General features: G+C 32.3%; 1 protein-coding gene across 7 annotated transcripts in view; it reads left to right on the top strand.

Annotated features, from left to right (window-relative positions):
* LOC126880180 (RNA-binding protein 26) overlaps positions 1 to 27,995 on the top strand; it is a 153,439-nt gene that overhangs the window by 103,793 nt on the left and 21,651 nt on the right. For all 7 annotated transcript variants that reach the window (XM_050643953.1, XM_050643952.1, XM_050643950.1 and 4 more), the window contains one exon: positions 24,917 to 25,089. In XM_050643953.1, the coding sequence (XP_050499910.1) occupies positions 24,917 to 25,089 (173 nt within the window). The remainder of the gene's footprint in view (positions 1 to 24,916; positions 25,090 to 27,995) is intronic.

Raw genomic sequence — 27,995 nt, 5'->3', positions numbered from 1 at the left:
GATCTTTTTCTTCAATTTTTTAATAAATTCAATATTAACTGTTGAATCTACCTTATAAAATCTGTCATAATTTATGTATGCACTTTCTACAAACTCCCTCTACAAGTTAATGTCTCAACGTCAAAAAAAACTGTCAAAGTGTTTAGACAAATTTAAGAGTTCCTCCGGAAAATTTGTAGATTTAGTTAGTTCTAAAGTCTTTTTTCATTCAACTCAAATCGATTGTGAAGTATTAAAGTGTGTTTCAAGAGATTCTACAGAGTGTTTAGCCGATTTTGTTTGTTTTTCCGTATATTTTAAGTTTTGTTATTTGACAACTGTACTGTAAGTAGAAATTTTTTTATATACTTATATTTGAACGTCGCTCGTGCCCCGGGATGTCCGTGGGCAAAAATGGAAAGGATCCACCAGATCCTGGTGTAGAAAATATTGGGTTCACAGATGAGAGCGATATAATTATGCAGACAAATGATTTAAATCAGAATAATTCTCATAGTGAATGTTTAAATGATACTAGTAAAAGTACTAATGATACCATAAACTTGACATCTACTTCAAATAAAACAAATACTATTCAAAAAAGTCAGGAATTTAATTCATCTAATCGATTTAGTTTAAATGATACTGGTCCGTTTTTTATATTTGTTCAACACATAAATTTGAGTATCGGTCGTTTGCATCCAATGAAACTTGGAGAAAAACTACTTTCGCTATCTAGTTATGATAAACATATTATTGAAATTGTTAGTGTAGGTAAAAATCGCATTCAAATTCAAGTCAATTCAGGTGCTGTTGCGAATAAATTAGTAGTTGAAGATTTTTTCGGAAAAAATAACCTAATTGCATATATTCCAAATTATTTAACGGAAAAAAAGGGTCTCGTTCGCGGAGTGGACACTACTCTAACTGAGAGTGCACTACTTAATACTATTAAATCTAATATTCCAATAAAAAAAGTTCATAGAATGACTAGAATAGTTCAAAGTGACGGTGTATCAGAAAGAGTTCCTAGACAAATGGTTATTATTAGCTTTGAAGGTAAATTAATTCCCCAATATATTTACATCAACAAAGTTAGGTGTCCAGTTGAAATATATGTTAGTCCTGTTATGCAATGTTTCAACTGTCTTCGTTATGGCCATTCAACGACTCAATGCAAGTCAAAAAAAAGATGTAAGAAGTGCGGTAATGAAGGTAACACTGATTGTCCCGATAAATGTACTACATTTTGCGTTTATTGTAAAAATAGTAGCCACGAGTCAGTTTTTAAAGAATGTCCCGAATATTTAAAACAAAAAAAGACTAAAGAAGCTATGGCTAACTTAAATATTTCATTTAAAGAAGCCGAAAAAGCTCTTGAAAATCCATGTTATTCCAGTTTAGTCCAAAAAAATAAATTTGCACCTTTAATGACCTGTGACACAGACTTTCCTCCATTAAAAAGCTCCTCCCCTAAACCCTCGAATTCCACCACTACTTATAAAAATAATAATCATCTGAATATAGCCCCCCCTAACGATAACCACCCCAAAAAAAGGAAGACTACTGATACAACTCCTAATTTTCCTCCTGTGCGTAGGGAATACCCGACCAGTTTCTGTTCGGGATCTGTATTTCAATTTGGAAACCATGAGCCCCGTAATGAATTTGATATATTTATAGGCCAGCTCAGTGCTTCACTCAAAAATTTAATCAAACAGAGTATCCTTGACTATTGTAATTCTTCATCAAATGTAGAAACTAATTTTAAAAATTACGAAATTGAATTAGAAAATAAAATTAAAGATATTATAGGTAATATTTTTACATAATTTTAATGGCTGACAAAAGTATTAAAATTATTCAATGGAATATTCGTTCGCTAAATGCGAACCGATATTCTTTACAGCAATTACTGTTTGAAGAACGTTTTGACATAGGTCTTTTATCAGAAACTTGGTCAAAACCATCTGATACTGTTTGCTTCAATAATTTCAATGTAGTTAATAAAAGTAGAATTAGAGGATATGGAGGAGTTGCCATAATTTTAGCAAATAACATTATTTATAATCCCATTTCATTTGTTAACAATTTCAATCCTAATTTAGAAGTTTGTGGTGTAGATATTAAAATTGACCAAAAAATGTATACTATCCTGAGTGTGTACCGTCCATCAAATGTTAGAGTAACAGTGCAAGATTACGTTAGTCTTTTTTCTCAAATTAGCAATGATTGTATTATTACCGGAGATTTTAATGCACATCATGGATTATGGGGATCAAATTCATGTTGCGTCGATGGTAATATACTAGTAGAAGCATTAGATTTCTTTCCTAATTTAATTGTTGTTAATGACGAGTCGGCTACTAGAGCTACTCCTCCAGGGAATATGAAATCTGTTGTAGATCTTACTATTATATCCTCTAGTTTATGTCCATCCTTTGACTGGACTGTTCTTCCAGATACCTATGCATCAGATCATTTTCCAATTAGACTTTCTGTGCAGAATATGAAAATTGAAAATAGAACTTTTATATCTTCGGCTAAATGGTCGATGTCTAATGCAAACTGGGATAATTTTAGAAACAACGTAGAAAGTGCCTTCAGACACGAACCAAATAAAAACCAAACAAACAAAATGATTTTCTTTTTATTAGATTCTATTACTGATGCAGCCAACAAATCTCTCAAAATTATCAAACCGTCAGTCAAATCTTTCAAATCGCCACCATGGTGGGATGATGAATGCCTCACTGCTTCTAACGCTAGAAAAAATTCCTTTAAAATTTATAAATCTAATCTTACCCTTTCAAACTTCATGGAATATAAGAAGAATGAAGCTATATGTAAACGAACTTTCCGCTCAAAAGCTAAATCTAGTTGGGCTCGGTTTTGTTCCTCACTTACTAGGCAAACTTCACCTTCAGAGCTTTGGAAAAGGGTAAACAAAATTCAAGGTAACAAAAAGTACACCGCTAATGATGAATGTATGGTAGAAAGGCTCTTTACAAAAATCTCTCCGGATTATGTCCATTTACCACTATTTATGCCGAGCATCTCTACTAATGACCACTTTTTACTAACCCCCATTTCAGCTGACGAACTTAAAGCAAATATCAAGAGTTCTAAAAATACAGCCCCTGGTATTGACAGCATTAACTATAGTATGCTATTAAACCTACCTGCAATTGCTATATATTATTTGTGCAAAATATACAACAATATTCTACTTAAAGGAGATCATTGTGACGCCCTCAAACAATGCCTGGTTATTCCTATACCCAAACTAAACCAGCGTACCGAATTAAGGCCTATCTCTCTCATGTCCTGTTTGCTTAAAACATTTGAACGAGTTATGAAAAGCAGATTAGAATGGTGGTGTGAGAACAAAAATATATTTCCAGTGTCTCAGTATGGCTTTCGTAGGAACAAGGGAACTATTGATTGTGTTTCTCAATTAACAACTGATATTCAATTATCATATTCAAATAATAATTATCTATCTGCCATTTTTCTTGATATTTCTGGGGCTTATGACAACGTCAATTTAAATTTATTGTTCGAAAAACTGAAGCACATAGGTATTCCACCTTTGTGTGCTTATGTATTAGTAAACCTATTCCTTAATAGACAGGTATTTATTAGATGTAATGATAGATTGATTGGCCCAAGAGTAGTGCATCAAGGTTTACCACAAGGATCAGTCCTCAGTCCCTTGTTGTTTAATCTATACACTCTAGATCTCCACAGTATAGGAATTAGATGCAGTATATTACAATATGCAGATGATTTCTGCTTTTACAATGTGAATAAGTTGTACCAACAACGTATTAATTCAACTAAGATCGTACTGGGTGATGCAAGAGAGTATTTTTTTAAACAAGGATTTGACCTTACTGCAAATAAATCAGCGGTGGTGTTTTTTACGCGACATCGCTTACCAGTTATGACCAGCATCATGATTAACAACCTAAGTATACCCGTTCATAAGCACTACACTTATCTTGGTATTACATTGGACACCAAGTTAACATGGGATGAACACATTAATAAGTGCTTAATAAAATGTGAGAAAAGTTTAAATATTCTTAAAGTAGTTAATCGCTATCGATGGGGTGCTGACCCTAAAATTAATTTAATGTTTTATCGTGCATATACCAGATCCATTCTCGACTATGGAAGCATTCTATATGGATCTGCCACAAACAGTCGCCTTAAAAAACTAGATTGCATTCAATATAAGGCTCAAGTGGTGCGCTCAAGTCTACACCTATAGAGAATCTTTTAGCTGAATCCATGGAGCCTCCTTTACATTTAAGACGACTATTTTTGGCTGAAAAATTTATTCTTAAATGCCAATCTTACAACCAAACTGAACTACTACAAAAAATATGTGACATCTCTGTTTCTAATCTTGTCGACAAATGGTGGCACAACAGGAATTCTCCTATTTTAGCAGTAGCATACTCGAACGTTTCTCAGCACCTAAACAGTCCAGGTGAATTAACTTTCTTTAAATCGAGTTTTAATATATCTTATGCCAATGTTAATGTTTGGTTCCCAAATTTTGACAGTGAGAATCCAGTTGACTTTCAGCAACATATAGCCAAGCTTGATAATCCATGCAGGATTTTCACGGATGGTTCAAAATCAAGATTGGGAGTTGGATGTGCTGTATATATTCCGGATCACCAAGAATCCTTGATGTTCAAGTTAGATAAACAATGTTCCATATACTCTGCAGAAATGTTCGCGATTTATCAAGCTCTAGAATGGGCTGTCAACAAAAAAATTTCTAACAAGCAAGTTGTAATTATGTCAGATTCAAGATCTTCGTTATTAGCTCTAGAAAACACACGTAAACATTTATATAAAAATAGCCTTGTCGTCAAAATTTTAGAAAACCAACTAAAGCTACTGGAAAAACAGACTTCTGTAACTTTCGTCTGGGTAAAAGGACATATTGGTATTTCCGGTAACATAAAAGCAGATTTTTTTGCTAAAGAGGCAATCTTAAAAGGATCGGAAATAACTTGGCTAGATAGAAGCGATCTAACAGCTTCTCGCAAGAAAAGTTTGAAACAAAATTGGGATATTGAGGCACGCTTTCTGCAATCGAAGCAACAATCTCTACACCAAAATTCATCCTAGTTTACCTACTGAGCCTTTTGCTATCGGAAGTTATCCCAATAGAAATATATATGCCATGTTTATTAGATGTCTCTTTAATCATGCCACTGTCAAGTCATACCTCTATAGATTTAACCTATCCGAATCAGATCTTTGCGATTGCAATGGATATGTTGACGATATTAATCATTGGTTGTTTGGATGCAAACATAATGATGTTGCAATTAAGTTTTTGATGAACAATCTGGTTCAAGAAGAAATACCTTTCCCACAAAATAATGCTTCTCTTTTATATTTGTCTCGTAGAAATTCTAAAATTAAACAAATCATCTGGGAGTTTTTAAAAAGGACTAAGAGGAAAATTTAACTTGCACTGAATGAGTCCGGTTGAATGTGTTTAGCAATAATTATTGTTTTTTTATGTTTATCCTTATTATGTAATATTGTCTCCCTGTGAAAGTTCATTAAGTAGATTTTGCAGGGAGGTAATAAGAATAGAATTGTATAAAAGTTTATATTGAAAAAATTAAAAAAAAAAAAAAAAATTATACAAAAAAATATGTATACAAAAAAAATGTATAAAAAAATTAAATCTTATTAAAAAAAAATAAATAAATTAAAAAAAGTATAATAAATTATAAAAAAAATAAAAAAGAGAAAAAAAAATTAAAAACACAAAGAGGGTGTAAACCTCCGCGGGGTTGATCCGGGTTGAAGCCTTATCGCTGTGTAAAAAAAACATATATTTATTAGCATTTAGTATTAGTATTTAGTATTAGCATGTAGTTTTTTTTTTTGTCGATTTAATTATTTGTAAATTAATTTAAGTTGGTTAGGGCCATGAGTATACCTACTGGTCAATTAAATGTTTCCACTTCTACATATGTATGTATGTATGTGCGTGCATAAGTATTATATGTGCGCACATGTACCTAATGTATTATGTAATGCAATGTATTATATTTGGAATATTGTAGCAAACAGTAATTTATTATCTATCGTGGCTGAATGGATCAAGTAATCCAAAGCCAATAAGGAAGAAAAAAAAAAAGTTAATGTCTCTTTGTTCTACTGTACTGTGATCTTTAAAGTGATCTTTAAAGTAATACGCAAATTACACGTGAGTCCACGACTCTTTACCCGTGCGTCATCATTTAAAATTTAAAGCATACGAAATAAGTCGGAAATCTATTCCACGCAACAGCAAGTGACAGAAAGTGGCTACGGCTCGGATCACGGATTATATTATAAAATTTGACGTTATAAAATAAATAGAATTTAAAATTCTGGTGCAGAATTACAGCCACATTTGAAGTAGCTCATTAAATTTTTTTAATATCATTAGTGATATTAAATATTTGTTATAATATAAATATTTGAAAATAAAATATTTTCTTTTTGTTATTTATTTCATTTTTACGGAAATTTGAACATAACCATTCCTTAACTGTTAATGAGCTTAACTTTGTATGTAAATTAATGGCAAAATAAAATACATTTACCATAAAATTTCAAACCCCAGTATAAAATTAGTTGTGAAAACAACTGTTGGTTTACTATAAATAACTTCTAAATGTAACAGGATAAAAAACATCAAAAAATCCAACAAACTGACAGTGACAAGTAAACAAACCAGAAATGTCACAAATTGTATTTAAAATATGAAAACGTCCCCCCAAGCGTCTTTTTTGTGGTTCCATGACATCTCGTAACGTCCAAATTGAATTATTCTGTTTATTTTTGTTAACGTGGAAACTAACTGTTATTACACTTATAAAAATGAAACTATGTTTATCAATTTAACGAATCAGTATCAAGGTAAACATTTTAAGGCATTTCATATTTCGTGTTTCAGAATATAATAAAAGTATTTAAACACGCAAACAAAAATTATTTAAATAATAGTTATTTATGATATAAGTGTTAAAAGTACACGTTTAAGGCATGCATTCACATGAGTGCCTTAAAAATGTACTTTTTATAAGTATATCTATAAGCATATCATACAATATTTTTTCTACCAACGTAATTACAGGACAATATCTACAAAAACTTTTACTTGAATTTGACTGAAATTCCATTTTTATATTTTTTTGACATTACATCAAAATTGTCTATACGGTCAATACGAACTGCAGTGCCTTAAAATTTTTAAAGCACTAGTGCCTTAAAGTAGCATTTTTAACGCTCGTATGGAGTGCTAAAAATTGCATTTTTAACACGGTTGTAGAAAAAATACTTTATTTAGAAAAATGTTTACTTAGAAAGTTGGGAATGTCTAAAGAAGGTTGTTGGCTTAAGCTTAAGGGGATGGGTACGTAGTTTCTGCTCCAATGCTATTCAAATGGGATTCATTTTTTTTCGAATCCTGAGAAAACTAATAAGTATTTTTGAAAAATTTAAACGCATAATGAAAGATTACGTTATTAGCGAGGGCCGAAAGTCCCTGAGAACATCTATAATGTTTATTTTAATAAGTTACAGTGGTGAAAAACTAAGAGAAAATTTAGTGTGATTTTTAATTTCAAATATCTCATTCAAAATAAACTTTTTATTTATTCTAAGGGACTTTTGGCCCTCGGTAATAATTTAGTCTTTCACTCTGCGTTTAAATTTTTCAAAAATATTTATTGGTTTTTTCAGGATTCTAAAAAAATGAACACAATATCCGTGGTAATATTTTGCAAATCTAGCTTTGTCATACAACGCAACGCACAAGGGCGGATCCAGGACCGATTTTCGGTGGGGGCCATGGTCTTTTTTTGGGGAGGGAAGTACTGGGGGACTGGAGAATTTTTTTTTTAAATTAGGTCTAAAACGGTGAATTTTAAGGCAATTTTCACACACTTTTGAGTACCATAAAGACATTCAAAATTTATTCGCTATTAAAGTATTATTAAAGTCAGTACCGATTCCTACGCATTTCTTCGGATCCAAGTGCAGTTCTTTCAACAAGTTTAGTACTATTTTTCCCAAGGCTTCTTCTGTCAGGCGTAGTTCTTCCCCTCTTTCTTGATTTTCACTAAGTATTTTTATGTTCTCATAAGCGTCAATGAACTTGACAAAGTCTTCACGAATGTTGTTATTGTGTATGTATCTCAAATTTAGAGAAAGCTGTTCCATGTGGGATACGTCGGTGGTTTCGTGAAATATGACAGAGTAACAATTTGAACTTTGAACCTGATTCATTATTAAATAACAAATTTTGTTCAATTATTTCTTCACCACAATATGTGTATGTTGCTCGGAAAGATGCTGTGGAGAGGTGTATCTCCTGATGCGATTTTATTCCTCAACAGTTCCCTGAAATTTCCCTCATTGATAGGTCCAGCATTTTCGTCCAGAAGCAGAAGGCCGTCATCACGATATCCTCTTAGAGGATTATTTTGTCGACCTAAGAACACTATAGACTATAATATTGGTCGTAGTCTTTCTCCTATTTTCTTGTATCTGTTTAGACCTCTGAGAGTATATCGGGTTAATAACTGACATTTGCGGGTTGCGATAACTTTGTAAAAAATCCAGCCCAACCTGAACGCAATCCTTGTGATATAATTTTTTTTTTAACGAGTTTGTATGGGCACTCCGTCTGTGCCCATGAGTCTGGCGAAATATGAAGGTTTCGTGACAAGGCTTTGGGCTGTCATTCCTTTATGGTGACCACACTTTTTTATCTTTTTCATTCTTTGTGTGTACAGAATATAGAAATTGATATCATTTTGATTGCTGCCAAGGTCGTTCTAACAATTGGCACTTTGTAAAATTATCAACATTTTGATTTACAAAACATCCTATATGGCAATCTTGAAGCTTCCGTTACCGCTTTTGTTCAATTCTAGTCCAGAAGACATATTTATCCTTTGTTTTGTACATATATATATATATATATATATATATATATATATATATATATATATATATATATATATATATATATATATATATATTGTATTTGCGTCCCTCGTGGCTTCTGTATAGTTTTGACTCTTCGTGACTTCCGATCAATATACAGCGTGTATATTAACAAGAATAATTTCATACAGTTAGCGCTCGCTTTGGCATCCGTTATACTGGCAACAACGTACTTATAATATCAAGTAAAATATTTAACCTTGGTCGTGTTTAAGTGCAAATTTAGTTGTAGAACCCAGACAAATTCTATTTATAACTTTTGCCAATTAGGTGGTTTTGCTCGGATATACGATAAGGATTTGCTGTAAATTGTTTGTTTTCGTTTTTTTATACTCTTAAATCAGGTTAGAAAAACTTATTTCTTGGGTGTAGTTATGAATGATGTATTTTCTAAACTTTTAGATTTTCTATTTTATTTCGATGGAAGAAGATTATGGATTTCGGAAGATTTCGATGGAATAAGTTATACAGTGCTAGTCAAAAGTCTGTACCCCCCCTCTTATCTTTTGAACGGTTATACCTATAATAGTGAAATTTGGAGGGAGGAAATAAACGGAAATAAGCTTCTTAACTAATTATGACAGTTGACGTAATAGTGACAGATGACGTTACAGAGCCACTCTGACCGATAATTTTAAATGGGACCTTATGGCAAGTGATACCTCGTTTGAAAGGTATTCAAAATACCTATTCAGTCATATTAATTTTTTTGAGTTTCAGTTGATTTTAATTTTGGTGAATAAATTAAATAAATATAATATTGTATTTCGCATTTAATTGATAAAAATTCAAATGTCCGCCTATGGTTTTTTTGTCAAAAAAGTTGACGTTTTTCAATTCTCTAATAGTTTTTACGTCAACGTCAAACTTTTTGACAAGTAATCATACGCGGAATTTTGAATTTTTATTAATTAAATGCGAAACTACAATTTTATATTTATTTCATTTATTCGTCAAAATTAGCTTAAACCCAAACAAAATTAGTATGACTGAATAGGTATTTTCAATACCTTTCAAACGAGGTATCACTTGCCATAAGGTCCCATTTAAAATTATCGGTCACAGTGGCTCTGTAACGTCATTTGTCACTATTACGTCACCTGTCATGACTAGTTAAGAAGCTTACATCCGTTTATTTCCTCCCTCCAAATTTCACTATCATTGTTATAACCGTTCAAAAGATAAAAGGGGGGGTACGGACTTTTGACTAGCACTGTATTGTAATATAATTAACAATACCACTATATACCCTTGACAAATTTTTATTTTTTAAAGTTAATAATTGTTTGATGAGCCTTTCGATAAGTTAGGTTAGGTATATTATTAAATTTTATTTTGATAATAATCGGTACTGTTTCTCTCTCTCTCTCTCTCTCTCTCTCTCTCTTCCTGTAATCCCTTCCCAGCGCATCCTTATCTGTTTTATTCTTTCGAAATTTGCTATACAAGTATTTTCCATTGCTCTCTGTTTCTCGCTCTCTGTTTGACTTCTCTCCATCTCAGGCCAATTCTTTCATGATCTCTTATTACAGTTCTTCTCCAGCTATTATCAGGTCTTCCTCTTCTTCTTATTTCGTCTGGTTGGTATTCGAGTGCTTGTTTGGTTATATTAATTCGATCCTTCCTCAGAGTCCGTGTAATTCATTTCCATTTCCTATTTTTAATCGTGACTGTTATTTTCTCCTTGTTTTGTTCTTCTCCGTAGATCTATGTTTTTTATTTTATCTGGCCAGTATATTTTTAGGATTTTCGTCAACGATTTATTTATAAAGGTTTTTAATTTTTTGCTAGTTGTTTCTTCCTGTCTCTTCCTGTAAATATTTTGATTTTGGTTAATTCTGATATATCGCGTGTGTTCAAGATTTTCCTTAATGCATTATGAATATATAATGAGTGCATATTGTGCCTTTACTATCCTTTTTTCTACATCTGATCTACTAGCGCCTTTTTTTCCATGGTTGATCCCAGATAATATGTAAAGTTATCTACCTCCTGTATTTGTCTTCCTTGTACTTTAATTTTAGTTTCTTGGTTGCTGTTTTTTAAGTTTTGTTTTTTTTTGTCTTTATCTTCAGGCCCATTACCCTGGAGTATTTTGCAAGCTTCTTTTGCTTATGGCTGCTATGTTCGGTTAGGGGAAAAATGTCATCTGGGAACTACAAATCCTCCAACTAGTCATGCAATTTCAATCTAATACCTGTTTTATTATTGCTTACTTTCTGCATGATCCAGTCCGTTATTATTAGAAATAATGTCGGGGATAGCACACATCCTTGCTTAACTCCGCTTTGTATAACTACATCTACTACCATTTTTCCCGCATGTTCTAGTCTGGCTGTATATTTCTTGTCAAATAGTCTGATTAAGTTGATGTATTTTATCGGTAGTCCATATAGTTTTAGAATCTTCCACATTTGTTCTCTGTTTATACTATCGAATGCCTTTTCAAAGTCAAAGTCAAAGTAAACATTATGTTTATATTTTTTTGCCATTCACTAGCTTGTTCCAAGATAATTATAGAGTACAGGAGATACAGCGGTACAGGTACAAGATACAGAGGTGCTGATAGAGTACAAATGTGGTCGATAGTGGAGCGTTTTGCGCGAAAGCCTTCTTGGTTGCTTCTTAGTCTTAGTTTCTTGTCTATTTCTGGCTTCAGTCTATTCAATATGATATTTGACATTATTTTGAATGTGGCACTTAACAGTGTTATTGCTCGCCAATTCTCGCATTTATTTAAATCGCCCTTTTTTGGTGTCTTAATGGTTACACCCTCGTTCCATTTCTGTGGGAGCTCCTGGTCGGCCCATATCTTGAGTTTGTGTAACATTTCTACTAATTTGTTTGCGCCCGCCTTTATTAAATTTATCGGTAGGTTGTCGCTTTCAGCGGCTTTGCCATTTTTTTAGTTGATTCAGTGTGTTTTGTATTTCTTCTTTCGTAATTTCAATTGTTCTAATGTTTATTTCCTGTATTACGTTATCTTCGTCTATATCTGGTGTTTGGAGTATATTTCCTCGCAGTGTTGTTTTCATCTTTGTATTATTTTATGTTCTGATTTAATTATATTTCCTTGTTTATCTTTGATTTGTTTATTACTGTTTAGTGTTTTTCCTGTCAAATTTCGGATGATATTGTACTGTATCTTCAGGTCGTTTTCTTGCGCAGCTTTTTCTGACATTTTTACCATATCATATACATAGTATCTTTTGTCTTTCCTGTCTTGCTTTTTAACCGCTATATTTTTTCTTTGTATTTCCTTTCTACTGCTTTTTCCTTCTTCGGTTGCTTCTTTTTGTAACATTTTTTTTAAGTTTCTTTCTTTCTTCTCTTAGTTGCAATAGTCCAGAAAAATAAGGTTTTTTGTCGGGACACTTGACCAGCCAGGTTGCAAATGGGTTTTTTGGAGTTATACCTATTACAGTTTTTGGATACCTATTACATTATAAATACAACAACGCCCGTCACAGTTCGGACGAGAATTTTAGTAATTAACAAATAAGGGTCAAATATGACAGTTTTTCGTTTAAATCGCTACAGGTAAAAATAAGGTAATTAAATATCTTATTTAGATTATTCACCTTTTAGTAGATAAGCAAAGGTTTAAAATTTTTTAAATTTTGATCCGATTATTTGTTACTTCGGAAATTGCAAAATAAAACTAAATTTCGAAAATAAAAAAATTGTTATAACATAAAAAAATTGTTATAAAAATGAAATTAAGACTTTGATATTGCATGAAATGTTGAGTCAAACAGTCCATAATGCACAATAAATTTGAAGACGATTTGTCAATTAGTTTAAATTTTATTCGATTTGTTTATCACAAAGAGCTTTTTTTGCAATGTTATTGTTCAGAAAATTATAATAATACAGCAATTCTGTGGAAACCACAGGAAAGAAGAATACTTATATTTTTAACTTATTTAAAAAATCAATAAGAAGTCATTTTTAGCATTCTGAAAACATTTTACGAAAGTAGAATCATTTTTGGCTTCTAAACGATTTTAATAACCATATTAACATATTGACTAAATCTGTGTTGGGATTTGAAAAGCTGATATTTTACACGAATTTTCAAAAAAAAACTTTTCGCCTAGGTTAATTACGAGCAAAGTTAGCCACTTTTATTACTTATTTAATTCACAATTACTTCTATGTACATAAAATTCTCCTGTAACAGTGTAAGTTATCATATTCCTCCGAAACGGCTTGACCGATTTCTATGAAATTTTACACGTATATTATGTAGGACTGAAAATAGGTGGTAATCTATTATTTACACTCATACGTTATAAGGGGGGTTGCCCCCTGCCACTTTTTTATTGTTTTGGAGAAAATTGTCTACCTTCATTTTATATTATGTACCATTAAAAATATATACAACCCTTAATTTTCACCTTTCTACCACCAACCCCTATTTTTTAATAGTTATCTATTTATTTACATCTATAAAATTCTCCTGTCGTAATGTTAGTTGCCATAATCCTCCGATACCGCTTGAACGATTTTTATGAAATTATATATGTATACATATACTTGTATATGTATACATAACATTTTGTATTGTTAGGTGGGTATATGTGTACATAACATACTCTACAAAACTACAGGTATATATAAATTAAAAAAATAATGATCAAAGTCCATCAACAAACTCCGGAGATATTAAGCGCAACATATCTTTGAAAAGGTAATTTCATTTTTTGAGTGCACGGATTTTAATAATTCCGCTCCACAGACCACGAGTCGATTTCGTTAGGACGTCATTTTTAAAGATATATTAACAACTCTGTTCCAGTTTACTCAAACTTTTACACATAAACTATATACATACCTTGAACTTTAAAATAGCGCTAGTTAGGTTTCTTAATTGTTATAAAGAAACTAGCTGTGAATTAAATAAAAAAAAGTGCCTAACTTTGACCGTAATTAATCAAGGTAAAAGTTTTTTTTAACATTTATGTAAAAGTACACATCGAAAACAATGTGATAACTACAGGGGTAATTTGTGTTACTAAAAGATAAATTTTTCATATCTACAGTATTTTTTGATAAAAGGCATATTTTTCGAGGTATTCTCAAAAAACCCTCTAAAAAAGTCGATTTTTTCGTCGAAAAACTGTTACTTTCAAGCGCGAATAACTCGAAAAATATTAGTTTTACGAAGAAAATGTAAAAAACATTTCTTTCTTAGAATTACTTTTTACATCGATTTACATGGTTAAAATGCAATAAAAATTTCCCGTCCCCGAGATGGGGTGGCAACCACCCCAAGGTTTTAGCGTACAGCGGCATGATATAGAAAATGATCCTTGGCCTATTCCCTACGCCCTACCTTCTGTGAAAATTTCAAGTAAATCCATGCTGGACGAAAAAATTGCGAGTCAAAATGCTTCATTTCCTCGACTATAGAAGGAGGAGAAACAATCAGTAAATGTAACGAATATAAATACCTGGGTATGAATATGAAAATCACGAATGATGGAACACTAGACGAAGCCGTTAAAGAACGAAACACTCAGGGCAGGAAAGCAATTAGGCTCCTAAACTCAGTACTCTGGGACAAGCAGGTAAACAAGCAAAACAAGAAAAAGATCTCTAACGCCGTAGTGAAAAGCATTATAACATACAGCTGCGAAGTATGGCATATGAAGGAAAAATCAAAACGAATGTTAGAGGTCACCGAAATGGATTTCTGGAGAAGGGCTGCAAGAAGATCAAGAAGAGAACATGTCACCAATGAACGGATACGAGAAATAATGAAGGTCACACATACAATAAATGACGAAACCAACGAAATACAACTACGATGGTTTGGTCACGTATAAAGAATGCATGAAGACAGAATCCCAAAACAAGGGCAAAAATGGAAACTGCAAGATAGAAGAAGATGAGGTAGACCGAGGAAAAGTTGGCAGGCAGGAATAAACAAAGCCATGGATGAAAGAGGTCTGCAAGTAGATCAATGTACGGACAGAGAGGAATGGCGAACGGGTATCGGAAGACGAAGAACGTTATAAACCGATAATATAATAATAATGTAAAAGTACCAGCTTTTTAAATCCTAAAGTCTAGGGATGGCGCTTGTTGAACAAAAAACCGGTTTTTGGTTATACCGGTTTTTTTAACTTACGGTTTAACCTGGCGGTTATAACCGGTCAAAAAATCGGTTGTTCCAAAAACAGGTTTTCGGTTTTTTTTAATCAAAAGCAAATACTCAATAAGTTATAATGTTACATTTATATTGCACTTTAGTTTGCTCAATTTTCCTCCCGAAAAATTCCCCAACCAATTCAACCTATAAAAATTTTCCCAGGCGCTTTCAAGTTACCCTAAAAATGGGCCAGAGTACCCCAATCTCTGATTCGTCGCTCGTTGTAGACGGCGTCGGCGTATATTGCGTTGTCAATAATTGGGATATTCCCAAAAGTGATGATCCTATCGATCTATCAAAATGTCCCTTGGATCTATCAAGTTTTAAAAAATGTCCAAATGACTTATAGGTATTTTACAAAATAAATTCGATAAACCAATTCAGTATTTACTTCACTATTGCCATCAAAAAATTTCAGTAGGTAATATTTTTTAATACGTTTGTATAATACCTACCATTTATTTCGTAAGAATTAGTCCTGTCGCCAGGGGGGGTACAACGGCCTCCTTAATTCAGATGGACTTACCCAAGTTTTTTTTATATATTTTGACCCGTAGAATACGAATTTTTTGGGTAACAGTTGATCCGGATGTCGATAAGATTGTTATAGACAAAGAACTTGAGGAATTACATAACAGTGATTTCTCGCAAAACAAAACATATTTTTGTATTTTTTGGGTCATTATAAGCAAAAAATATTCCTACAAGTTTTTTCGTAGAATGCATAGTTTTCGAGATAACCGCGGTTGAACTTTCAAAAAATCGAAAAATTGCAATTTTTGAACCCGAATAACTTTTGATTAAAAAATAAAGTAGCAATTCTGCTTACCGCATTTGAAAGTTTAAGTCAAATTATATCGGTTTTGATTATTTGCATTGCTACAAATTAATTTTTTTATTGTTAAACTAATCTATAAACACATAGGTTTCCCGTGCCTAATACATGCGTTTTAACGCATGCTACGTAGAAATTGCCTCGCTTGCACTTGTAGCTACTCTACCTACTCGTTCGATTTTAAATGAGAAATCATAGAAAACATCACTCACATACTAGGTGTTTACTACAGTTTACAGCTTTCTTTAACAATAAAATAATAAATTTTTAGCAATGCAAATAATCAAAACCGATATAATTTGACTTCAACTTTCAAATGCGGTAAGCAGAATTGCTACTTTATTTTTTAATCAAAAGTTATTCGGGTTTAAAATTTACAATTTTTCGATTTTTTGAAAGTTCAACCGCGGTTATCTCGAAAACTATGCATTCTACGAAAAAACTTGTAGTAATATTTTTTGCTTAAAATGACCCAAAAAATACAAAAAGATGTTTTGTTTTGCGAGAAATCGCTGTTATGTAATTCCTCAAGTTCTTTGTCTATAACAATCTTATCGACATCCGGATCAACTGTTACCCAAAAAATTCGTATTCTGCGGGTCAAAATATATAAAAAAAACTTGAGTAAGTCCATCTGAATTAAGGAGGCCGTTGTACCCCCCCTGGCGACAGGACTAAATTATTTATTGTTTAAAAATTACATAATGGAGATTCCTAATCGTATTTCGGTATTCACATTATACAAGAGTCTCAAGTCTCAAGTACTCAAGTATAAACAACTTTTTAGCTGATGATGGTTGGAATATCGATTTCAAGCAGATCACATACTTTTATGTAAATATTATCATCACATGCACCATTTCACCAGTCTTTGAAATATTTATTAATCTAAATAACTATTCTCAAAATTGTTTCATAAAAGCTGATGTGACACTTTCGTCCAGTTCTCTATTAGTAAATAAAAGTTGAATTATGGTTGTTTGGGTTAATTACTTCGCATTTATTATTTATAATTTTATATGATTAAGATCGAAAATATATAGAAATTTCTTCATTTTTCTCTAAATTAATTTTTTTCCACAGGCAACTTATTCGGTTTTTCAATGGTTATTACTTTAAAAAGAAAAAAACCGGTTATAACCGGGACAAAAAAAAAACCGGTAAAACCGGTTGTTTCGAATTAAAAAAACTGGGTTTAGGTTATAATCGGTAGGTTTTTTCCATCCCTTAGTCGATTAATTTAGTTTGCAGTCAATACTAACAAAGTTATTCAAATTGTTTATAAGCCAAAAATGACTCTACTAAAATATTTTCGGAATGATAAAAATGAGTTTTTATTATTTTTTTAAAAACTTTGAAAACATAAGTATTCTTTTTTCATGTAGTTTCCACAAAATTGCTGTATCATTATTATTTTATGAAGAAAAGCATGCTTTATCATTGCAAAGAAAAGAATTTTTTATTAAACAAATTGAATAAAATGTAAACTAATTGACGAATCACCTTGAAATTTTTTGTTATATCTGGACTGGACATGGACTGTTTGACCCAATTTTTCATGTAATATCAGTCTTAAGTTTATTTTTGCAAAAGTTTATTTTTGCAACTTCCGAAACAACAAATAATCGTACCAAAATTCAAAAACTGCCATTTTAAACCTTTGTTCATCTACTAAAAATGAATACTCTATCTGATATAAGATATTTAATTACTTATTTTTACCTGTAGCGACTTAAACGAAAAGACTGTAATTTTCAGGGCCGTGCCGTTCTATGATGCGGTGAGGCAGCCGCATCAGGCGGCATCACAAGGGGGCGGCATAATCAGTAAAATCTAATATCTTCTTCTTCTTCAAGTGCCGTCTCCTAATCGGTGGTTGGATATCATCATCACTATCTTTAATCTATCCACCTCTGCTCTAAAGAGTTCTATAGAACTGCATCTAAACCAGTCCCTTAAATTCTTTAACCGTGACATTCTCCTTCTTCCAATGGACACGCGCCAACTCGTAACTCTTAATGACAAACTTTTTCAAATCAAAATGTACACCGGCCAATTCATAACTTTTTTACTACCTGACCCTCCCAACTTGCAACTTATACAGGTGAATTCGAAACCATTGTTTAATTCTAATTCTATTTACACATAAACATTACATCTACTGGTAATGCAGCAGAGTTATGCTCCACGTAACGTAGAGCCACACCCAGAGCTTTAGTGGCATCTGCGTGTGACACTCAATATGACAGGGAAACTTCTTCCTCGCTTTCTTCATCTTCATTAGTCATTAGGGTTGCCTTGAGGTTGAACTAAGTCTACAATGTATTCATCCGTAAATTCTTCGCTCCCTTTGTCGTCAGCTTCAATCCATTCTGTAATTACACTTTCTTCTTAGTTTTCTGATCCATCTTGTATAGGGGAACGGGGGAAAATGGAGCTTATTCAAATTAGAAATCAAGCCATGGAGTTAACGACTAAGCACAAATGATGACACTAGCTCTGCATCAGTGACATCAATCTGAGATGGGTGGAAGAGGGAGAGAGACAGGCACAGCGACTCAAAATCAACGACAAAGTAAACTTTCAATTATTAGTTAGGCTAACTTTCGGATAATCCGACCTTTTCGGAATCCGAACAGGCTGTCCCCCCAATTAGTTAGGATTTGCGGGGTTTTACTGTATATAGGTACCTACTATAATATCTGCGTTCCAATCGGCTGGTAGTCTGTTTTGTTCATATTTTTTGTTGTATTAGCTGGTTTATTTCCTTATGTAATTCTCTTCCTCTGTATTTTTTTCCACTGTTATTTCATTTTCTTCTGCTGCTTTTCCGTTTTCTATGTTTTTAATATTTGTTTTTGTACGTTTTCTTCTGTGAAAATTTATACTTCGTTGTTATCTTGTTCTTCTTCATCTGTTTCCTTCATACCGAATAGCATTTTTTCGTAATATTCTTCTCATATTCTGCTGATCTGTTTGTCTTCAAACAGGGTTTCTCTTTTTTTTTTTGTTTTTTAGTACTCTTGTTTTAATGCTGGACGTATTTTTTTATCTGACTTTTTTGTAAAATTGTTATATTTGATGGTTTTCTGTCTTTTTTAATGTCCTCCAGCGAAACCCGTCATTTTTCTTCTTTTTATTTGTTGAGTTTGCTGTGTTTCTCGCTATTTTTTATTCTTCCCTGTTTTGTTTTGACGGATTGGTTGTTTATCCACGTCATTCTAGCGTAGTTTTTTAGTTTTCTGCGTTTCGCAGTCTTGATCGTACGTAAATTACACATTTAAAATTGAAAAGGATTTATAGGTTCCAAATTAGCTAAAAGACGGTGTTTCAATCCCTGTTTGTGTATTATCGCTCCAAACCCTTCTTGGCAGTAGCGCACCCAGGGGGGTGGTTTGGGAGTTAAACCCCCTTTCCCCCAGGGCATATGAAAAATATATAAATAATAGCAGGAAAATGTAACTTGTCTTTCACAAAATATAGAAAAAATTTCGACGCCCAAGCCAACCCCCTTCCCCCCAGAGAAAAATTATAGGTGCGCTACTGCTGCTTGGATGTGTCCCGTTTTTTTCAAATTTATGATATGGTCACCCTACAGTAGAAACGCTTCTTAATTCACGAGAGTATTCTACACACTTGTTCTTAATCCAGGATACAGTTTTTTGTGTCAAATTAGAATTTCATAATGGTAGATAAGTTTATTTTAATTTTCTAATCTATTTCAACAGTAGGGCCCCCGCATATTGCAGACTTTTTACCTGCCGATAGTTTAGTCGGGTTGGGCAAAATTAAAGATTTTTCTTTTTAAAATATGTAAGAATGTAGTTCGTTTGGTATAGCATGAGTGCTTTAATTTTTTTTAAGTATGTTTTCTATTTGTTTTTAATTTTGTAGACTAGCAGACTTAACTACTTTATGTAATGTGAAATTTAAGACTTACTACTATATTTTAAATATTTTTCAAAATATTATTTTCTATATCCTTACATAAAAAAATACATTGAGTGTATGAAATAAGTAAGCAATGTTTTAAACATTTTTATTATTTTCCAGACACCTTTGCACCTATTAGTTGAACAAATTATATTATTAAAAATTTTGTACTTACTTTACTTAAGCCGTCCTCTTGTACCCTACGCTGTCGAGGTAAAAGTTTTGTAATAAAAAATTAAGAATTCAATTTTAACACTTCTATAATATGTTACAATTGAGCAATTAGACCAGCAGATTCGGCAACTGGTTATGATAAATTCATCAATTTTAATGAACATACTTTTTAATTTTTTATTTTTGCAGTGAAAAAAAATACATTGTTAATTATACAAAAAAATATCATTAATATATCACAACAATATTTTTTTCAACATACTACAATAATCAATTATAAAAATATCCGAAATCTAAATTCCAACATTTGAGGTGACAACAGCGCAGTGGAAGCCATGAGGACATAAACTCAAATATACGGAGACCACTACAACCGCAAACTGAATAAATATATATTTGGATGCCATCAAAACCGTTAAAGTGATTTTAGATATACAGCAAGCGAACATGGCGCGCCTGACGGCAATTGCTCCAAGTAATGTGTATATTATTATACAGATAACGTGACTGAGGACGTCCGGCCAATATTTTGTGTAAGCATTGTAGGAAGTGGTACCTTTCATTTGCGATACATTTTAGGGAAAGTCCTCGTGGCAACCGTATATCGGAGTTCACGAAGACCTGGAAGCCACGAGAGACTACGGTTTAACATGGGGGGACGTCATAAGATGCTAAATATATATATATATATATATATATATATATATATATATATATATATATATATATATATGTTTGAAACTAAAAACATAACTGCAAATATTTAAGTTTATATTTTTTTTAATTCTCGGAGGGGGCCATGGCCCCCTCTCTGGATCCGCCCTTGGCAACGCACTAAGTTGAATAGAATATTGTCAGTCAGACAGTGACAATTTTAAATATTTGACATGGCATTGGGAATATTTTGAGTTGTTGATTAAATAATATTGATAGTGTATTTGATAAATAATTGATTTAAGACGTGAACTTAATAAAAAGTGAAGTAATTTTTTATACTATAATAGTTTTTTGAAATCCCTCTTGTCTACTTCGCTTAAGCATCCATCTGGCTTGTAAATTTTAGAAGCCATGGAGGTGTTACCAAGGAAATGGACCAATAAGTTTTCAATTTAAAAATCTTTTAGTAATATTTTAATATTTTTAAATATTATTAATATTGCTATTAGGATTGAAAACTACTTCATCTTTCAATTGCCAGATGACGCTAGTCACCTAGTCCATTCACGGCAGTTGCGGTGTGAGGGATAAACTCTCGGTGTTCGTCACTTAGAGTCTGGAGTAGCAGGCCTATGTTCTCTCCGGTGAGACTCCAACAAGAGTCGAAAATCGTCGATTCAGAGTGCTGGACTGCGCTCCGTATTCTAAGTGAAAAATAAGATTGTTTTGCCTTCGCATTGCAACTGAATAAAAATGGAATTTTTATTTTATTTTTTTAATAAAAAGGTATTTATTGTTTATTATTTATGGAAGATCCAAGCAGAGAATACACCAGGATATATTCAGTGATTCAAGTATTTTGTTGTTAAAGATGTTCAATATTGTAAGCGTTTCGTAGTAACAATATATTATTAAAAAATCACTTTATCACTTTTCCTCTTTTCTCGATTGATTATTAGTTTTTGTTGTACAGTAGATGAATTATTACAATCACTGAATATATAGTTAGTAAAAAAATATCATATTAATAAACTGAATTAATAAATTAAAGCAATTAATTATACAAGTAACAGTTATCCAAGAACATTCAAAAGCCATCTTTAAAGTTAATGATAACATTGTCAAGTAGTTTACATATCCATACCAGTGAGAATTTTACTACACGTAATTTGCCGTGTAAAGACAGAAAAAGTAGGGATAGCCGTAAAATATTTGCGAATTATGTACCGATGGCCTTAAAGATTTCACGAATTTCTTCATTATTACTTTGCCTAGGTATATGCAAATTTAAGAAATAATAAGAGGGATAAACTTTTAAGAATATGTATTGTTAAAACTTTGTATGTATTTAAATATTAAGAACTTTTAATATATTCTGAAACACAAAATATAAAATGTGTTAAACTTGTTTATCCAGGTACCTACTCTTTCGTTAAATTGATAAACAAAAGAATTAAATTTTGACGTTACAAATTGTCCGTTACGAATTTGTATAGTTACGAACTGTCGCCGTTAAGAACTGTCGCTGTTACGAATTGTCCGTTACCAATTGTCCGATTACGAACTGTCGCGTTGCGAGATGTCTGGTCACGCTTTGTCTTAAGTTTCATGCGTGGAAGACAAAGAACCCTGGACTGTATTATACTTAAATCACAATAAAGATGCACTAGAAATAAACAATAACTACCTCTTAAAATCCACCAAATTTAATTTTCATATCTCAACCGGTCTTAGAGCAATAAAAAATTGGCAGTTTGAAATAAAAATTTCAACACCCTGTATCTCGGCAACAAAGCATTTGCGGACATACTTTTATAGAGCAAACTGCCATTATGTTTTCATGTAGAATTATACCTTAAAGTTTTTCATACTTATTTACCAACACCCTGTATACATTGTAAATTATGATTTGGGAGTGCTCCTCGTAACATTCAACTTGTCTTGGTTTGTTTATTTCTGTGCATCTTTATTTTGATTGTAGTATCAATTTGTAACTGATATCGAAATATGTAATAGGGAACTTACACATTTTTTTTATTACATGTTCAGTTTTGCTTAAAAATGAGATTTCCAAAATCTCACGCTTCAAAAACTCATAATAACTTAAAAATACGAATTTAAAATCTTCTGTAATTTAAAATAGTTCAGACGACCCGTGAGGTCACATAGTTTTACTATATGGCTATTGTTCGTCCGCTATAACCTTTCCCATGCGTCACTATTCATTTTCAAACAAATTATGTCAACACATTAAGTGAAACGAACGTCGATGTGTATATATATTTTGTATACTGTATACTATATACTATACACATCGGCGTACGTTTCACTTTATGTTTTGACTTAATTTGTTTGAAAATGAATCGTGACGCATGGGAAAAGTTATAGCGGATATATAATATGTTTATGGTTCTTTTATGGTTTATGTTTATTCTTTTTCTCCTTTTTTAGTTTATTGGCCTCTACCTACTTGGGTATTTGGCCAGCTCATCGTCGTGGAATAAGGGAAAAATATTTATATTCTAATGACATTTTTATCGTATGTCATTGTAATAATATATACAGTCGAACCCGCTTATTAGAATCCCTGTTATAGGAATATCCCGGTTTATGGAATATAAATTCGAGTTCTCGAAACGTTTCCATTTACTCCTTAATAAATTTATCCTTTTATTGGAATAGGTTCTAATTAGATAATACCGCTTATTAGCATATTTTGCAGGTCAAGGAATATTTTTTTTTACAATTTACTAAAAATTTAAATTATGTTTGGTATTATGGTCAGTCGTCAAGGGCCTGTAGTGCTGGATTAGATATTATTAGGGTAATAAATATTTATTACTTTGTTACGAGTACCTACCAATTCGATCTTTAGCCGAAAAATGCATGGGTCATAAAGTAATTTTTATTTGTCTATATTTGTCTATATTTTTTATTTGTCTATATTTAATTTTTATTTGTCTACACAAAGGCACTGTTGCCTGCTATAAAATTGTTAGAAGCAGTTTATTTAGAATTCGCCCAGAGAGTATTTACCTACTTGTTTGCAAGATGTGAATTATGGCTTTGTTAAATTCATCCATTTCTTGCCGCCAATAAAAGTTCCATTCGACCAATGGATTAAGGATGACCACACGGATTAATAACGAAAAAGCTATAATTACCGATAATTTCTCAAGAAAAAATAAGTAATTTTGTTATATGCATTTTAATAAGAAAATATTTACATATCTACATATTGCATACATTTTATATTTTACCTACTGCTACTGTATTCATTCACATACATAATTAATTACACATTGGTGGTACACAATTGGTGGTGTAATTACATACACATGTAATTTGGTATTTAACACATACATAGATAAGTAGTAGTTACACTACTGTATTATTGACGTAAAAAGACCTAAAAACATTTACATATACTGATTATGTATATATATATGATATACATATTGGCATAGTATGTAAAACTACATATGGGCATAGTATGTAAAACTACACATTGGCATAGTATGTAAATAATATTATTACGTATATTCGGTACACTTATTTCGACTAGCCACCAATGATCGGTTATTAGAATATCACGGTTATAAGAATATTTTTGCCTGGTACAAAGGCTATTCCAATAAGCGGGTTCGACTGTATAGTTTGTTGAGATTGGAGTTTGATACAGTTTTTGAAGGAAAGGAAAGAAGGTTTAGTATGGAAAATAAAACCATTTTGTAAAAGTACAAGTTTTCTATGAATAGTTCAAACGATCAAAACACTTGTGACGTCACATAACTGTATTTTCTACTGACGTTTATAATTTCTAATTTAAAATTATATACAATTTTGTTTACTTTGTTGGTGCAGAATGTAAACATTAACCATATGACGTCATGACACGTTTTGGGCTAGCTGCTTTAATTTGAATTTAGAATCGTCTTTAGGGGCGCAAAAACAACTTTTCTATCTTTGATACATGTTTTAAATTATGTTCTGTTGTGATTTAAAACATTTTTTTTTCGAATTTAAAATTGTATGCAAGTTCACAATTGCGATAGGATTCTTATTAATTAATATGGTTAACTAATTGGTTCTTCGAAAAATTGAAATTTGCTCATATTTAATTGATTTTATTATTTCAGAACCTCGACCTGTGCGTAGTATTAACAGGATTGCTGCACCGGTAACGACCGTTGTAGTACCGTCTCCAACTGCTGCTACTTTCCAAAAACACACTGTAGATCATCGACCTACAAGATTGCTTGTGTCTGGATATGAAGCTGATGAACAAGAGAGTGTATTGAATCACTTTCAGGTAAGAACTGATTGAATTGTGTCTATATTTCGGGGGCAAATCCATCTATTCTTACATATTTTTAATTCTATAAAAAACAACTGATTTGCGAAAGTAATATGTCATTGTACATTAGCTAATACATAAAATTTTTCTTCTTAGGTTACCTGTCCGTTCCGAACGTTGGCGATCATTCTGGCTATGATGATTTTGTTGGTTGCTATACGGAATAGTTGTGTTGAGGTCTTTCTGTACCATGCTCTCAGGTTAGCAAGCCAGGACATTCTTCTTCTTCCTGGGCCCCTTTTTTCTTCAATTTTACCTTGCAAAATGCATTGGAGTAGCTCGTATCTGCTAAAATGCATATAATTAATTACAAGTATCTGACCCGTCAAACTGTGTACCGCCTTAGAATTAAACAATGTGTCAAAGTTCAATAACTAAAAATTAATAGAAAACCTAAAGAAAATACTCAAAAATATTATGTAAGAAAAAAGTTAATCAATTTAATGCTTTCTGATAAATAATATATTTGTTCTTTTTTGCCATGCATAAAGATATAACGATGACGGGTTTCTGACTCACGAATAATTGTCCAACTTCCAATGATTGGCCTTGTGATTTGTTTATAACCATTCTCTTCTTCTTAACGTGTCCTATTAAGTCCTCTTGACGTTGGCTATTAACATGGCGAAACTGTCTCAGTCTCGAGCTGTTCTAAATAGTTGCTCTGCTTTATTTATGGCTGTCCACTCCCTGATATTCTTCAACCAAGAGACCGTTTTTCTACCAATTCCTCTGTGTCCTTCGATTTTAGCCATCATAATAAGTTGAAGAATATTATATTGGTCTCTCCTTACTACGTGTCCAAAATAGGCCATGTTTCTACATTTGATACTATCAAATACTGTCAGTAGCATTTGCTCTCTTAAGGACTAAGGACTGCCACATTTGTCAGCATAGCCGTCCATGGTATTTTTAGTGTACGTCTGTGCAACCACATTTCAAAGGTCTCCAAACGATTATTGGTGGATATTTTATTTATAATCATTGCAAAAGCCAAATGCAGAGGAAAATTTGTAGGCGCTTAAAATCAAACCTTAAGCCGATTGGAATCAACGGTATACGCGGGATCAAGACATCATCCCCCTTGTATTTTTCCTTGAATTGTGTGTGCATTTATTTCTTTATTGATTTTAAAATTGCAAACAAAAGCTGTTTTCAACTTATTTTTCTTCTTCATTTAGAAAAGTTCATCTTTTCCAAAGTTCATTCTTTGGTGCATGCTTTACTGCTGTGTCGATTGTCAGCTTGTCACCTTTTGGGAGGTGTTCCTAATGGTCGACCGCTAAGGCATTTGTCTTCAAGTACTATTTGCACCAATATATTTCTATTTATCCTTTATGTATGGTCATACCAGAAATTACGTCGTTGTCAATTTGACAAAATTTGAACTGGACAGGGTGTCCAGAAACTCTACCGACAAACGAAAATAGGAGATTCCTCAGATAGTTCTAATTCAATTTAACCCAATTCACTTAGTCCGAAAATGCTTCCTAAGGGAGCTAGTGCTCTTTGAAGATGGCGTCTTGTAATTAATTTTTCTTAAATACCCCCAGAACGCTTCTATTTAGAAAAACGAAAATTGGTACGCATATTAATTTATCATCCAGAGGTAAATCGATTCCATTTATTGTGAATTTCTAGTACCGGTCATAGGCGCCCGTTTTGAGTAGGGCAACGGTTATTTTATCCCATCACTTTTTTGTATTTAATTTTTAAGCATTTTTGACTATGGATTATTAAATTGTGAGGTATTCTAGTACTAGAAGGTACTCTTGCTTTAAGTCCATAAGATACACCGTTTTCTAGAAAAATCGATTTGAAAATTTTTCGTTTCTTGAATTTAAAAAAATTATTTAAAAAAAACTATTTAGAAAAACGAAAACTGGTAGTTTATTTATATACCAGAGATGAATCAATTTCATTAATTGCAAATTTCTAGTACTGGTCATATGCGTCCGTTTTAGGTAGGTCAACGGTTATTTTATCGTATAACTTTTTTGTCTTTAATTTTTAAGCATTTTTGACATTAGATTAATAAATTATGAGGTATTCTGATACTAAAAGTTACTCTTGTTTTAAGTTGGTAAAATACACCGTTTTTTTTTTAATTTTTTCAACTTTTTTTCAAATTCAAAAAATTAAACATTTTTAAATCGATTTTTCTAGAAAACAGTATGTCCTACCGACTTAAACCAAGAGTACCTTTTAGTTCTAGAATACCTCAAAGTTTAATAATCCAGAGTCAAAAATGTTTAAACGTTAAAGACAAAAAAGTTATTCCGTTGCACTACCCAAAACTGACGCCTATGACCGGTACTAGAAATTCGCAATGGATGGAATCGATTTATCTCTGGAAGATAAATAAGCTTACCAAATGTCGTTTTTCTACATAGAAGCGTTCTGGAGGTACATATTTAAGAAAAACTAATTACCAGACGCTATCTTCTAAGAGCTATAGCTCCCTTAGGAAGCATTTTCGGACTAGGTGAATTGGGTTAAATTGTCTTAAAATTATCTGAGGAATCTTATATCTTCGTTTGTCGGTAGAGTTTCTGGATATCCTGTATAAACGAACACTTTGTATTTTTTAGTTATTCTGGTTTCGGGATCTTCCTTCCCTTCTGGCATGGTTCTATAACCAAACTTTTTCCGTTTCTACAAAAGTATGTCCGCTACTTTTCACATCATGTCGAGTTTTCATTCGGTCGCTCTCGATCTGCATTATATTTCTGACTTCCCAATGTTTCTTTTCATTTCATAAAGTTGCATTTCAGATCTTCTGCATAGTCGTCGATCTCTACTTGTGTGTTCTCCGGACATCCGAACAAGATGTTTCCCAACCTAACCTAACCTAATTGAAT

The sequence above is a fragment of the Diabrotica virgifera genome, chromosome 2, assembly GCF_917563875.1.
Source record: "Diabrotica virgifera virgifera chromosome 2, PGI_DIABVI_V3a".
Lineage (NCBI taxonomy): Eukaryota > Metazoa > Arthropoda > Insecta > Coleoptera > Chrysomelidae > Diabrotica > Diabrotica virgifera.
Note: the sequence above shows the minus strand (reverse complement) of the source record. Positions and strands in the feature narration are given on the sequence as shown.